General features: G+C 35.4%; 1 protein-coding gene across 1 annotated transcript in view; it reads left to right on the forward strand.

Moving 5' to 3' along the window:
- elgi (E3 ubiquitin-protein ligase NRDP1 elgi) overlaps positions 1–17,390 on the forward strand; it is a 93,769-nt gene that overhangs the window by 65,581 nt on the left and 10,798 nt on the right. The window contains exon 6 of the mRNA XM_081743736.1: positions 14,602–14,757. Within this exon, the coding sequence (XP_081599862.1) occupies positions 14,602–14,757 (156 nt within the window). The remainder of the gene's footprint in view (positions 1–14,601; positions 14,758–17,390) is intronic.

Here is a 17,390-nt window from a genome sequence, read left to right on the forward strand (position 1 = left end):
AAGAAAAGGCAAAAATATGAAAATGCTTATAACTTCCGAATTTTCCGTCTATTTTAAAGAAATTATTGGCTTCATATTAAAGCCTTGGCTTCAAATGACAATTTCAGTCCGTGTGGACAATGATCAAATCTCGGAGGGCTCTTCGGTGTAGGGGTTTCGGCTTCTTTATGGGACAAGATTCACGTAGTTGATATTGCAAAATTGTTTTGTATATATAAGTGGAAACTTGCACCATTTGGTTAATTTTACCTCGTATGTTTTGCAGATTCATATTCCAAGCAATAGTTACTTCGCAGAGCTAAAAGAAGGCACTTACTAGTTTCATTAAAATGAAATGTCTTTTATGAGAAGTTCTCATGGAGCCGACGAACGAACAGGCACCCAAACGTTGGTTAAGTCGAACGGTTGAAACCCGTTGAGCTCGCTACAATTATTATTATTATTATTATTATTATTATTATTATTATTATTATTATTAATAATAATAATAATAATAATAATAATAATAATAATAATAATAATAATAGAGCATTCACCTTTGGTGCATGGGGTCCGTGGCTCGATTCCACTTCGCGCCAAGTGAAATTTGAGGTGGACAAATACCGTGTGCATGGGTATGTGTTTTCTTGAGATTTTCCATTTTCCTCCCACTTTCTTCATTTCACCATTTCATTCATCATCATTCTCCCTTAGCGTAGGTGCATAATCGACCAACGTTAAACTAGATATTGCAATTTCAATAGGGTCTAATAATAATAATAAAAATTAATTCAACTGAAAGGACTGTAATTTATGTGGACAGCAATTATCATAAATATGCAACCATTATAAAAACAATGCTTTCAGTAGAAAGATAATACTTTCCAAGTGTTAACGAATGCGCACGAGATAAGACATGTCTCGAGAAAGAGACAAGACGCGCTTTGTGACATCCAAGATAATACGAGGCAAATGTTTTGGACACGAGATAGCTTGTAAAATGTCTCGTCTTGTCTGGAATGTCTCGAAAACAAAAGTCTAAGTTTTAATATTATCTTTCAAGATCTATTCTCTCAGAAGTAGTTCTCTGCCTTAAAATTAATAACGACATTTGTGATTTAAAAAAAGATAAACAATGCCTAAAGTTAATAGTTAACTTTTCGAAAAGAAGCTTCATTAAGGGTGAACCTGAAAGATGTCCACAAACTTCGGGAGGTGATTCGTGACATCAAAAGGAGACAAATGGTCCTCTTGCAGTTTTCGAATTCAGCTTCGTTGTCGAGATACAGGGTTGCCAACTGGTCGTGTTTGAGAAACTCACTGAGAATAAATTCAAGTCCAAGAATAAACTACTACTCATATATTTTTCAGGTCAATTGACTTATACCATGTTGTAAGGTCAAATATTTATTTATGAAGTGTGTACAAAATTCGCCAGGGTCTTTTCTGAGAAAATCGTCGAGAAAAAGTCACCTCCAAGAATAAACTACCCCTTGTAAATTTTTCTAAGAGAAATATCTGATACTGCAATATAGGGTTGTTAATTAAATATTGATTAATGAAAAATAAACAAAATTGTTAAAACCATTTTTGAGAAAATAGCGTTTTTCGATTTTCGGCTGTTTGTAAACCACACTTATTTTAGGTGGTAGGAAAAAATGGAAAAGCTCCTGTAAGAATACTAAGTAAACCCTAAGTTTAAAATTTGGTGTAGATAAGTTGAACGGTATGGCCTCTAGGCGAGTGCATATAAAAGTGTGCCGAACGGACGGACCGGAAGGACGGGTGTCGAAAAGTCACATTTTCGGTATGTAGACGCCATGAAACGTAAATCCGTTGAAATCTGAATTTGATATTATTTTCACAATCACTATATTTTCTTCTCTCTTTTGTCGCTCGAAAAAGAAAAGCCTAAGCTTACCACAAAAAGCTAGGGAGTTTCTCAAAAAATATTCAATTACAGGGCCACCGTACTAAACTTTTTCAATTCAATTTCTTAACTGTGTTAGGCCGCAGTTGTTACTGAAGTGTGTATTTGGATAATACGAATAAAATTATCGTATTATTCAAATACATCGAATGTCAGATTATCGAATAAAAAACTTCGATTGAAGAAAATCCACACTACAAAACTAACTCACACATTGAGCACATTTTCGTTAGACATATAATAGACCAATTAATGCAATCATTGTTTATGAAATATGAAAAAAATCAAATGAGTCACTTTGGGAAAGTCGTTCAAAAAGAACACGTCAAGAATAACCTACCTCTTGTGAATTGTTTCGAACAATGAGTTAAGATATACTTTTGGTTATTAATGAAATATTTATTTGCGAAATTTGAACAAAATCGCCTGTCGTTCGAGAAAATTGTCGGGGAAATAACCTTGACCCCAAAAATAAACTATCCGTTGTAATTGTTTTTCATAGAAATGACTTATACTAAAATATAGGGTTATTAATGAAATACTTATTTATGAATCATCAATAAAATTGTCCGAGTAATTTTTGAGAAAATCGTGAGGGAAAAATAACTCCCCGAATAAACTATCTCTTGAGGATTCTTTCAGGGTAAGCGAGTTATTCCATATTACTAGGTTTTTAATGAAATATTTATTTCTGAGTACGAACAAAATTGCTTGACTCATTTTTGAGAAAACCGTGGAGGAAAAACACCCCCAAGAGTAAACTACCCCTCGCATATTTTTTCAGGACAAACGAGTTTTGCCATATTGTTCGGTTATTAACGAAATATTTATTTTTGAAATATGAATAAACTCTTTTGAGTCGTTTTTGAGAAAATCGCCCAGACAACACTCCACCAAGAATAAACTACCCCTCGCATTTTTTTAGGACAAACGAGTTATGCCATATTGATAAGTTATTAATGAAATCTTTATTTATGAAATATGAACGAAAACATTTGAGTCCATTTTGAGAAAATCACTGAGAAAAAACTCACCCCCTTAGTATAAACTACCCCTTGTAGATTTTTCTCAGATAAATGCCTTATACCACAAAATAGGGTTGCTAATTAAATATTGATTTATAAAAAAAGAAAGAAAACAAGATCGTTAGAGCCAGTTATGAGGAAATATCTTTTTTCTATTTTCATCGTACAGGAAACTACCCTTGTTTTGGGAGTAGGAGGGAAATAAAAAAACTATAGGAAATACTATGAAAATCTTAAACTAAAATTTGGTGCAGATAAGTTGAACGGTATGGCCTCTAGGCGGGTGCACAGAAAAGTGTAGCGAACGGACGGACGAACAGATAGACATGTATCGAAAAATAACTTTTTCGGTGTTAGGGGCTATAATACGTATAAATTCGTTGAAATCTCAAATTTGATTTTTTTTTTCGAACACCATACTTTCTTCTCTCATTTGTCACTTCAAAGTAAAAGGAACTCAGAACTACAGATAAAAGACACCTACTTTTACACATAGACATTATTTATTTATTTAAAACTGTTTTAGTTTGTGTCATTTCACTTCCAATTGAAAGGTTTTACAATGATTAACGGCATACCAATGACGAGACGGAAGTTTTCAGGAAGTAAATGCATTCAGAAGTCTAGATTGCATTACAGCTATCAGCCTGTTTTTATTTCTGCAATTGTTAACAGCTGTAATTTCGTCCAAACGCTACATGAAATAATTTTTGGTTGACGTCATTGTGTTACTATTTTAGTATTGTTCTTTTCAGACTTGGTTGAAGTTTTGTCTTAACGGTTATACATTTTTTTCTTATTTCATCGTTACACATAAGAATAAAATGTTGTGGTGACTGGATAGATTCGAACCTACGAACATTGAGTTTTTATTCTTCAAACAATTTACCAATGGACCAAGCTTTGTCCTCACGTTAACGTACGGTTACAGGGTTTATTACTATTTAAATAAAATGGCTGGCTGTTAGAGTTTCCTGCCCAAGTATTTCGATAAAAAATTTTCATTGCTTCGTACATTGTTTAGATACACATTTTAGGAGAGTGAATTTTGGAGTATATAATAATTTCATGCCAGATAAAAGCTGGATAAGTTTTAATAACATGTTTCATATGTAGTTCTCAATAATAGACTTGTTGTTCGGGATGACGTTCCAAGGTTTAGCATTGACTAGCAGTTTTTGCTATTAATATCCCTTCTAGCAATATTGGCAGTAGACAAAAGTTAGCCCGTGTTAAAGCTTTTTGCTCCTAATTTAGTTATTTTACTTTATTATTTAACGAATATATTGAAAATTGTCAGAGACACGTATGCAGTAATTTATTTCGGGAGGGGTCCGACTTCAATATTAGGATAAATTATAATAAAATTTTAAAAGATAATCCCCAAAATTAGGCTAAATTTACATAAAAGTTGGGGTTTCAGAGGGGGTCTGGACCCCCTAGACCCACCCATAAATGCGTTCTTGTTTGTCAGTAACATTTCCTCATTTTGAAACCCTCAAAAACTTCGGATAGACTATATAAAGGAAAACGAGTTATTTTCGATGAAATATCACTTCAAGGAGACGCGTCAGTTTTATTGCACAGTGTGGTATCCCACGTTTACAATGGCAAGAGTTTCTTTCCTCTGATTCTCTGTCATTGTGCTCTATCGAAAGGTTAGGTTTGTAACATATTACTCCTACGAACAAGCATGACTGGCAGATAGGAATACTGAACACAACTCCAGAGAAATGCATGCTGGAACTTACGTTTATAGCTACGCTTTGGTGATTTGCCCTCAAGGTCAATCGAGTGGTAATTCAGTTCCGTCTCTGTTCTTAAGCCATGTTCGTATTACTTCGAACAGTTTTGATAATGAAAAGCATGCCTCTTAATATAACAAACTTCTTTCGCGTAAGAAATCGAAACTCAGTTGGTCAGAGCAACTAGTCTGTAAGAATTAGCTTGTTAGTTAGTTAGGAGCCCAGTACGAGTAAGGGATTTTACTACTATTGTTTTTATCTTTTTTATGTGAGGAAAAATCAAATTGTGACATCGCGATATCAAATGTATTTGATTAGGTAGCTTTGTCTTAGCTAAACTTTAAACATCAGTAACCGTCGAAATTATTTCACTAACCGATCACTTACTGAACATTTCAAACACGTGAAACCAGTGGCATAACATGAAGGTTAACCTCTCCTCCGTAGTCCTTAGTTATGCGTCCGTACTTTCAAGGGCGGACTAAGGGCCGGGCGACTGCCCGGGGTGCCAGAGAAAGAGGGGCACCAAAACGAGCCTCAAAAAGTAAATTTTACAATGTGCTTTCTACTGACGTTTTTGGTTTATATTCTTGTAAAGTAGTGGCAATTATATGATCTTTTTACATTTCACTATGGAAGAAGAGAGTTTCATAGTACTAAGGGGGCTGTATCGAAAAATTGAGAGATGGCATGTAGAATAAAGAGTGCCGGGAATTAAGTATTGTTTGTTTGTTTGCTTGAGTTTAGCGTTCCACGGTTATGCCTTAATGGGCAAGGGAGGTGTGGATACTAATTATAGTGGAATCCGAACCACTTTTATCGTTCAACAGTAATCCACCGGGAATTGGACCCGGTACCACAGAGGGCAGGAGTGCTAGCCACTAGACCAGAGGGGGTGGAGTTGGTATTGCTTATAGCGAGCCATATTCTTTGTGAAGTTTTCCTAGGTAATGGATTTCTTTTTGAAAATGGGTTTAAAACAGGGGCGTCATTTAGGGAGGGCAGGGAGGGGCATTTGCCCCCTCCTGAGTTTGAGATGTATATAGATTTTATCATTAGAATAGTAGTAAATCAGTGAAAAACGCGAAATTTTACTTATATCAAGAGGTCTTGCCCCCCCCCCCCCCCCAAAGCAAAATCTGAAATGACGATCCTGGTTTAAACTATTAAAAACTCTATGATAAAATGTAAAATATAGGCTACTACTAGGGGAAGGGCGCCAAAAAGTCACTTTGCCCGTGTGAAAATTTGGCCTGCTCCGCCCCGGCGTACTTACTGTATATTTTTTGGCCTTGCAGCTTGTGCGGTCCCCACGCCTCATTGTTGCGGGGGTGCTATTTACGCCTACCTTTCGAACGTAATTCAATAACTGTTTAAGAAATTCTACCATCAGCGTGGAAACGGGAATATATTTTTCTAATAGTCCCATAGAACTTTCACCAGATGCAATTTTTCAGAGTGGGCTCTGGCTCATATTCAGGAATAATAATAATAATAATAATAATAATAATAATAATAATAATAATAATAATAATAATAATAAAAAATATGAATGTCTTTGGAGAGCCGAAATTATGTGACACGAATCATTATAGATAGAGCTTTAAGATGAGTGCTCATAGGGGAGGAAAAACAGGATTTTTTTCTCTCTGACTCTCTAACGTTAAGATTATGTGCTGAAGGTAAGAAGCATCATCATTCTACAATAGGTTGCTTTTACGTAGAATATCTATTACTTGAGCTCTCCTCCTTCGGGCAACTTTGCTTATGTAGTAAATTCAAAACAATTTCAATTTAAGACAAATATTTATAGAGAAAATTAAACATTTAATAGGGAAATCTGTTATCAAAATATCCAAACTTTTTTTTTTTTGGTATCGTCATGAGTTTTACACATATGTTACATTTTGATTCTTTCCCAAATAAAAAATAAATAAAATAACCTTAGTGATAAAAATGACAACAGTACTTCCACGGGATTCGAACCGTCTACCTTCAGTATACAAACTCGTTGCTTTATCTAACTGAGCTATTTGCTTTCTTACGTAGGCTGAACCTGTTCTACAGTAAAGACGATTTTTCATTACGATTGGGCTAACAATTCGTCTTTTTCCATAGGTAATTTCCACTATTTGCACTATCTATACGTTAATACTTAGCATAGATTCATATATTTGGAGTTCGCTGATAATGCATATAATAAGACATACTAGAAATATTTCGTTAAATTTTCGTTTGTAGATCTAATCCACGCTTCTCTCAATGACATAGATGTCGCTGCTTCGTGTTGAACTGCAGAATTCCCTCGCGTTCTTGAAAATTTCCCACTTTAGCAGAGTTGGTAATTCTCGAGATTTCTGTCGATTTAATGTTTTTTGCTTCTAATTTCTTTATTTTAAGCTAATATCTAACACAAATATTAAAAACGGGTTTGTTATTAACCTGTCCTGCTGGGGAAACCTTCCGAAATTTCGAACATATAAAGAAAACGGAGATATTTTCAAAAAACTTCAAAATAAAGAGACGCGTCATTTATTTTTCTCATAGTAGTACATGGTCTCCTAAAATGACGACATAATCAAAGGGAATGACCTGATCGGTAAGTGTCATCATTGTACACATTAGAAACCATTATCTTGCGGCCCACAACATAACAAAGTCGCTGCAAAATTGCACGGTTGGGCAGAGGCACTGCGAATTATACGCTTCTTTGAGCATCCGCTGCACACAAACATAGCCCGTGGTTTAAAATCAGTTGAACGATAGCTCATCCGACCATATCACGTTTCCAGTCATCAGTTGTACATGTTAAATGTTTGCGGAACCATTGACATCGTGGTAAAGGGTTATGGTCCCTTATCAGCAGTTTCTTCCGTATATCCATGTCATGTAACTCACAGCGGATCGTAATTAATGACACAGGCTGTGGCAGATGCTGCTGGAGTTGATCTGTTACTTGCACTGCAATCGCACGACGTTTCTGAATGACAATCCGCTTTTATGCTCCGCGAGACCTGTCACTGGAGGTTTTCTCCCGACGATTGTTCCTCGTAACCGATGTTTATCGTGAGTTTTGCAGTCACTCACCATATTGGATACTGCCCTCTCAACACAGCCAACACTTTTGGCATTTTTCAAATAACCACAATTTTCTCTCTTTGGAAGTTAGAGAAGTCGCTTATTTTACACTGTTACCGTCTCCTCACAAGCAGTTTATTGCACATTACCGTTCAGTTGATTCTCATGAATTACGAAATTTGACGTAACATATCTCCGCCCAGTCGGGCACCTGACCGTTGCAAATTCATAAGGCATGTTACCAGTTCCAGTGGTTTCTATTAGGTGTACAACTTTGTTTCCCCCTGTTTTCTTTCTTTCTTTTCTTCGATATTCAAGGTTTTATTGTAAAAAAAAAAAAAAAAATGGTTATACATTTACAATTAAAAATATTGTCCATCGGTGACTAGTACTTTCTCTCATCTTTCGGGCAGCGTACGAATCCCGCGTCAAAAAAACTGCTCATCTTGTGAGGCGACCCACGTATCGATCCAATTTTTGACTTCATAAGAACATAAGTGCTGGTCAGCCAGGCCAGATGCCATTGTTCGAAACAAGTGACAGTCAGTGGAAGCAATGTCTGCAGAATACGGCGGGTGGGGGACTTCCCATTTCAACATTTTGAAGTATGTTTTGACCGACTTTGCGACATGGGGTCCAGCATTGTCATGCTGTACAATCACTTTATCGTGCCTCTTATTGTATTACGGCCGTTTGTCTTTCAATGCTCGGTTTAAAGGCATTAATTGCTTTCGATACACTCGGCTGTAATTGTTTCACTCCGTTGTAGCGGCTTATAATGCATTACATGGAGCTGGTTTGGCCGTCGACATGGAAGGCTCCATAATTTTCGCGCTTGAGCTTATCGTAATGAACCCATTTTTCGTCCCCAGTCACAATGCTATTCAGAAATCTCTTGCTATTCAGAAATCTCTTCCGTCTTTGCCTTTCACAAGCAGCTGTTCACAAGTAAACAAACGCCGTTCAACATCTCTCGGCTTCAACTCGTACGGCATCCAGTTTTCTTATTTGTGAATCTTCTCATGGCTTTCAGGCGTTTTCAAATGACTTGTTGAGTCACTCCTCATGATCCTGCCAATTCTTCTGACATTTGACTCGAGTCTTCAAGAATTAACTAATGCCTCCAATTCCGCATTTTTCAGGGCTCATAGCGAGTCACATGTTTTAACTAGAAGTTAATATTTTTCAAGTTGGTCACTAAAAGTTACTTTTTTAGGGGTAAAGCCATTCTTTCGTGTGATGACATATATGACACATATGACGGAGAATGACATGTATTACCTGTTTACAGTTTACTTTTCATTGTATGTGGAATATTGGTAGAAGCCATACATATGTTTACCAACCATGTGGTACTAGAGATGCAAAAAAGCCGGCTTTTTTGAATCGATGGTTTTTTTGCATATAAAAAGCCGGCTTTTTTGAAAAAAAAAAAAAAAAAACGAGAATTTTGGATTTTTTTTTCATTTTCATGATCTTTCTATTTGAATAGCTTTCTTATAGTATACTGTAAAGTTAGATAAGATTTTATGACCTAAATACCATATTTCGCTGTGGAATTCACCATCATGATGGATGGAGCACATGTTTTATGAATTAAAGTAAACATACAGTACGTAGTATTTTAGGGCAATTGTAGAGGATATTTAACTTTATTTTAACTTCTGAGTTATCGACATTTTTTTCTTCTCTACGTAATTTCTTTTTAGTCATCCGTGTTTCATTTCTTAGAGATTAGTAGCCCTACTCTAGCTTCTAGCACATAAGTTAAAATTCAATATATCCTTCAGAGCGTACGTTTGTCAGGATATCTGTCAAAGTGTACTTCCCCATTTTTGTTACACTGTAACTGTGCAGTGAGTTAGCAATAATCTTCCGGATACAACCTTGAATATAGTTTTATAGAAATAATCAGCGTATTCAGAAAAGTATTTTGGGAGGTGTTTCTCTGCTTAATGTTTGTTTTTTCTAAAATTTCCTAATTTTTATTTGGGAGGAGCTTGAAGTTGATGAGTATAGGCATAATTATTTCGTTTTGTTTGTATTCAGCAATACTCTTTCGGATACAACCTTGAAGACCATTTTATACTGATAATCAGTGGCGGATTTAGAAAAGTATTTTGGGTGGGTTTTTCCATATTAATGTTTAGTTTTTCTAAAAATACCTAATTTTTATTTGAGGAGAGCTTGAAGTTTATGAGTAAAGGCATAACAAATATTTCGATTGTTTTGGAAATTCCGTAATTTCGAGATACAGGCTTCAATCTGTAAGACATCCCCACCCTAACTCCCTTCGCAAATCCGTCACTGCTGGTAATTAGTAATAACAACGATTTAAAAACGATAAAGGAAGTCGGCCAGGATTCACAGTACACGCACTATCTCTACAGTCACAGATGGAATGAAGAAAAACTTTTGTCAAAATGCTCGAATTCGGGGTTGAATCCCGGACTTCCCGATAGAAGTGCAAAAACTAACAACTCACTCATGGTTGTTGTGCAGTTTTGCTTAACTTAAATATATTCTCTCTATGGCTTATGGAATCCGAAGGTTCAGTGCCGCGTTCACAAAAGTTCTCTACTGACTTCTATTCCTTAGCCAACTGGATCCAGTTTTTACGTTGTATTCGTATTTCTGCGAGATCCATCTTAATATTGTACTCCCATCTGTCCCTAGGTTTTCCTAATGGACGTTTTCCGATTGGATTTCCAGTTAAAACGTTGAAAGCGTTCCTACTTTCTTCCATTCTGGCTGCATGACCTGCCCACCTGAGCCTCCTAGACTTGATAACCGTAACAATGTTTAGTAAACCGTATAAATTATGCAGTTCTTCGTTATGAACTTTCCCCCATTCCCGTTCCTCTTGTGTCCGAATATTCGTCTCAGGGTTTTATTTTCAAATATTTTCAGTCTGCGTTCTTCCCTCATCGCAAGTGACCATGTTTCACAACCACACATAACATAACAGCAGGCATGGTTATATATTTTAAGCTTTAAATTCCTCGACGGAATTCGCGACGACGAAATATTTTGAACTGAATAATAACACGAATTTCCTGATTTCAGTCAACATTTAATATCTTTGTGGATATGATTTTGGTCTGGTAATATTGATCCTAGATATTTGAAAGTATCCACTTTGTCGAAAATATTATATGATATTTTAACGCATCCACAATTTGCCGTATTACGATCCCGGTGAACTTCCATGTATTTAGTTTTCTCTGCATTTACTTCAAAACCAATGTCGCTGCAAGCGTTTAGTAAGGCCTATGTATTTCTTTCTATTGTTTCCATATCATCCACTATTAAATTTACATCATCAGCATACGCCATAACCTGGTAAATACCATTCAGCTCTAGGGCCTGGTTGCTATCTTTAATTTTCCTTATAGCATACTTCGGAACAATGCTGAATAATATTTGGCGCGGGAGACCCGGGTTCGATTCCAGGCAGGAGCTCATGTGGTTCGGATTCCACGTTAATCAGTAGGTCCACGTCTCATATAGCCTCGCTGCTGAAAGGGACGCTAAACTAAAAATTAATCAATCAAAACTGAAATAAGGCATCTCCTTCTTTCAGACCATTCTCGATGTTGAAGCTCATGGACAAGAATTTTTCTACTCGGACTTTACGCTGGCATTAATTTAAACACATTTTAATTAATCTAATTAGCTTTTTCGGTATTCCGAATTCTTTAAGAATTGTACAATACTTCCCTCCTATCCGAGTCGTAAACCTTTTTAAAATCAATAAACAGTTGATGTACTGGAGAATATATTCCCATTTCTTTTCGAGTATTTATCGAATAGTAAATATCTGGTCGATAGTTGATCGATTTACCTAAATCTACACTGATAATCTCCAATAATTTCATTTGCGTATGGAATCAGTCTTGTTAATATAATGTTAAGAGAAATGCCTCGCTAATTATTACAATAAATTTTGTCTCCTTTCTTGTGAATTGAAACAGTGATTGATTCTTTCCCCTCTTCTTAAATGTATTCCATAGGGTTTTATATATATACAAAAAAGTTGAATTCCTGGCGTTAAAAATTCAGAAACCTTCAGGACTGGGTAAACCGTGATGGTGGTTATAAGCCTAAGAAACCACACGATCAGATGAACGGTCTATTACGCATAAGATCCATTAACAGAAAATTCGGTACTTGCCCGATTCTAAACAAGCTTAAGGAACAGTCAGTGCATTATAGAATTTGGAATTTTACCGATTTTGCAGATCCGAAGCACCTGATAGGCGGTAACAGATTATTACGTAAGTGATCAATGAATGAAAAATTTGTTCGAAATATCCATACATATATATGAAAGTTAAAACTTAAAAGTTTCAAGAATGTGCAGAACCACCCGAAACCAAACTCTTGATGTGCAGCCTTTAAAATTATCATATAAATGTATTTCTCTCATGTTTTATTTCATTTTGTTTCAAAAAGAGGGTGTGTGATATTTTGATGTAAAAATACTACATATAATTTTGCTAGTTATTTGTGTATCATTTTCTTTTTAAATAAAAGTACTTACTTTTGTGTATAAGAGGTTAAAAAATTATTACATCTATTGGTTAATCCTTAGGAATTCATAATGTAAATATTTTAAGAATTTTAAAAAAATCTTCGAAATTCATGGTTTATTTTAGGTTTTATATTATTACTTACATCAACCACTAATTAAACGAGTTTTTGTGCTGTAGAGAAGCGAAACAAAGTCTGTTTCATCAATTTAAAGCAAAATTTTGAAAAAAAGTCCAAAATTTTCCAAGCAGAAAAGCGAAGCAGAAAAAAAAAACATTAAAAAAAAAAAAAAGCCGGTTTTTTCCCGAGCCCTTGCATCTCTATGTGGTACCAAGACAAAATTCATAACAAACCCATTGTACAAAACAAAATTTTATTATCAGTTACTGGTAATCTACATGTTTTGTATTAATTACATTAATTTTGTATTATTGAAAATAATGAAAATACAGAAATTTGGCCTTACCCCATCCAGATCAAAGTTGAAGTGCAAAACCGTGCAAAGTACGTAATTAATAATGAACCTCTAAACACAAGTAATTCGTTTTTTTATTAGCTGACAAACTTAAGTATAATAATTTTTAGTCTGAACATGTTAAAACATTACGTATTTCAGTTATGATCCAGCTGGCCTATTTTGGTTGAAAAAAAAAAAATGTAAAATTCAATTTATACCCGAATTTGATGTCGAGGTTTAAAGTTGCTTTTTGATGAAAATTTAGTCACTTTTTCATGTACTTTTGGTCACTTTTCAACTATTTCGAAGAGACCAGACCACTATGAGCCCCGATCTTTGAAAACCTACTCTCTTCCACTTCCATGCTGGTCTTCGATGTCAAAATCACCGTTCTTCAGGCGTTGAAACCGCTCACGACACCTTCTTTCACTAATAGCGGTCTTGACCTAAGTATTTGAGAGCATTCGATGAGACTCAGCCGCAGATTTCTTCATATTGAAGCAGAAAATGAACACCTCCTACAGATGACGAGAATTTGGCTCGTAAACTGACATTTTCAATCGAGAATAACTTTATAATGCGGATACAAATTGTAACGTAGCCTGAGTGAAGTTACGTTTTCCCCACAAAGACTAGCGCCATTGGACTTGTACTGTTTGAGTACATACACATAATTGTTTTTAAAGATAAATGAATGAAACATTTAAATCTGAGTTATTATACTCCAAATACGAAATAACGTAATTTCAAAATTAGTGATGAACATCCAGGAATTTAAATTGACTGATTTTAATGAACAATATAACAAAAATATTGGACTTTACATGGAAACAATTATTTTCTGGAATAATCATGAGACTAAGTATTTTTAACAAGATATTCAACACTTACCAACATTGCTGGCTCTAGAAATTATTACTTCCTAGCGAATTTTATTTCTTGTACAATGCATTTAACGTTATCATTCCAAAAACAAGTAAATATGGAACACTAGACCCACTTCAAAGGCTATTAATTGGGTTGCTAAACACACTCGAATGGGACTAATATCTTTACCGTAATTACTACAAATGTGAGAATTTGAGTGTAGTTTAAGAATCAAAAACTTAAATGAGACAAATTACATTAATCCACTCACAAAATGTAGAACACACTCGTAAATGTAAAGGTAGTCGTTTCAATAACACTAGGTAAATTAATTATTTGAATGAAGTAGCCAGAATATTCTTCTTTATAATTATTATTGTACTTATCCTGACAACCAAACACTTTAACTTCCAAAATATACTTGTTACAGCCTATATCAATTTAAGAATATTTTTTGTTTCACATTGTCACTCTAAACTGCATATATAACTTGAGAACTTTCAACTAAGATCAATTTCTATAGCACTTTAATTTACGAGTATTTGACTGTCCAGTTCTCGATCGTTGTCGTAATTATGAGCGTACTCTATACCCGCGCACAACCTTCAGGTTCTAGTACTCATTATTTCCGCTATAAACTCAGTGGCGCTGTTTACCATTTAACCGACTATCAACTTTTATTATTTTTTTTTTTTTCTATTTAATGAAACTGTTACAAAATAGACTAATGTTTCGATGAGGTTACGTTGCCAAATGCCCAAACCTACTGTCCTACTGTATGACGTCTACAGCTGTTTATTTCCACCGCCACTTACCGCTAACGACATCTATTGTAAAAATGCAAAAGCAAAGTTGCAAACTTAATATTATTTTGATAGCCATCTGTATTGCATGATATTTTAATATATTAGTGTTTGATGGAATTTCACTATTATTATTATTATAATTATTTTGCACACATTATTTGTTTATTAATTTTCCTTATAGGACTTCATGAGAGCAATGCGAGTATCGAATTCAGCTGTGCGTGCCATTGCGGATCAAATGGAGCGTGATGAGGTGGTGCGTTGGTCCAGTTCATTAACTAGAGCTCGCGTCACTCGTTGGGGTGGAATGATTTCCACGCCTGATTCTGCCCTCCAGGTATGTTAATTTTCATCAAACTCTATCGCACTAGCACCTTAATTAAAGTTTAGTACATATCTTCAACTTATACCAGTGGAACGTTGAATGCTCAGGCTATAATCTAAACACTAAAGTAATATTGCTAGTGTCCGCGTCTTTGACGCGAGAGATCCGAGTTTGATTCTCGACAGGAGTTCATATGGTTCGGATCTCACGTTAAGCAGTAGCTTCACGTCTCAGGTAGCCTCGCTGCTTGAAATTGAGGCTAAATTCTAATCAGTCTACCAACTAACATTAGAGCAAATATACAGGATATGTATAAAGTGTTATTGAACTCCCTCGTTGCTGTATGGTTAGCGTATGTGCCTTCGTCTCGATAGACCCGAGATCGATTCCTGGTGGGAGCTCGTATAGTTGGGGTATCACACTGAACTTGTTTAACTGTAAGTCTACGCTTCATATCATCATCATCATCATCATAGGTATTCTGCCATTATTGGCTGCAATTGAGAAGCTTCCATGCTCCGTGGTCTTCCGCTAACCTCTTTGTCTTTACGTACGATTTTTCTGTTTTGATACCGTTCATTAATTGTATTCCCCACTCCCTCCCTTTCCTGCCACCAAACCCTCTAGCACGTCCATTATGATACAGTTCCTTGTTAGCCAGGTTCGATCCCAGCTCGCACCGTGTGGACTTTGTGGTGGACAAAAATCGTGCTCGTGGGTTTTCTCGGGCTTCTCCCGTTTCCTCCCACTTTATTCATTCCACCATTTCACTCATCTCATCATCACCGTCTCCTTTAGCCTAACCGGCATAACCGTGGGACGTAAAACTTAAAGATTTCATTTCATTTTTTCCTTGTTAGCCAATGTCCCAACCAGTTTCTCTTCCTGTTCTTAATAATATTTTAAATTGTTCTTTTCTCCCTCACCATTTCTAACGCCCTCTCATTCGTTTTCCCGTCGACCCAGCCGATTCTCTCCATTCTTCTTCACACCTACATTCCAGTGAAGCTTCAGCTGAAGCACTTCTCATCCAGTTTCCAGTCAGTTTTTATCATTTTTGCGTAATGTCCATGTTTCTGACCATGAAAGCATTTTATGGATCTTTTTCTCAACTCTTTATTCAAGGTCTCACAAAATAATATTTTCTTTCTCCTAAAGGCTTCTTTCGTCATTCCTATCCCTGCTTTTATTTCACCTTCACCTTTCATATCACTACTAATAATACTACCCAAGTATTGAAAACTAGTCACCTGTTTTATTTTCTGCTCTTTTACTTCTATATTTGACATCCACCCCTTCGTTCCAATCACCATGTCGTTTCTCTTTCTAAAATTTATTTTCTTCCCATATTCTTCACAGCCCTTCCTCAAGTTTTCTGACTACTTAATGATTTTCTCTTCAGATTTTGCAACGAGCGCCATATCTCCAAACCGTATACATCTAATCATTCTACCTCCTGAAGTGCCGTCTTTATTTTCTAGGCTCTTTTTCACTGATCTCTTCCAGACAGTGAAGCTTCATATAGCTTCAGTGATAAAAAGGAACGCTAAACTCTAGATAACTCATAATCAGTCTGTAAATGAGATTTTTTTTTTTTTTTTTTAGTTTTTATTAGCTGAAGTGTGATAAGAGAAACATAGCTAAACCAGAAAACTGATGTGATTTGTGAAAATTGATCCATTAAGAAAGAGACTGAGATAGTAATTGATTTTGTGAAGCTTATCAGTGTGCACTTTTGGACATCTGAGTATTATTTACATACAGGAACACTATCTAACTCAACTTTCTATGTCTTGTAGCAGTTGAATGTAGTCTTGGAGAGAAGCAATAACAGAAAGTTTTGATATCATCTGCGCACATTTAACATAATAGAATGGTAGATGGTTTCTGCAAGGTCATGAATGTTTGTAAGAAAAAGAAAAGGACCAAAGTGAAAGCCCTGTGGTACGCCTGAGGTAACTGTTGAGTTACAGAACGACGTCCATGTAAAACATCTGGTTGGTATATGTTTGGAATGATCCAAAAAAAATTGATCAAAAGATTGCGATCTTGACGAAGAATTTTAGGAATGGTCCAAAAATGCGTCAAAAGATTGCGATCTTGGCCAATAATTAGATTTTGAATCAGCGGCCACAAAATTTTTGAACGGGCCCTATATCGAGTTTCCGTTTTTTTTTTCTTTCTTCTTTCTCGGAATAAGAACATCATACTGAGTTGCGTGATAGTTTTGGTTTGGCTACATTACATATAGTTCTCCAGATATAAGGCCTACAAGAAAATTCTTGATTGAAACCTATTGGATGTTTTGATTAAAAATAAATAAATAAATGAAATAAAGTTTGAATAATTATTAGTTATGACATGCACAACTGTGCGAATGTTATATCACGGCCAAAACTAATTGCCGAAATTAAACATAAGATGTATTCGATTAGATTTTATGTACTAAAACTTTCTACGTTAGCAAATATAGCAAGAAAATTATATAGACAATTTACATTATGTTTGATACTAATAAACCTTTAAGATTATTTATTTATTTATTTGCGTACGCTTTATTGTAATTTTATCTTTTGGAAAATGTGTGTGTGTCTGTGTAAGCTCTGTCCTTTTAGTACTTACATGCTCACTTTGCGTAGAATATG

The sequence above is a fragment of the Thermobia domestica genome, chromosome 17 (genome assembly GCF_964235325.1).
Source record: "Thermobia domestica chromosome 17, izTheDome1.hap1.1, whole genome shotgun sequence".
Taxonomy (NCBI): Eukaryota; Metazoa; Arthropoda; class Insecta; order Zygentoma; family Lepismatidae; genus Thermobia; species Thermobia domestica.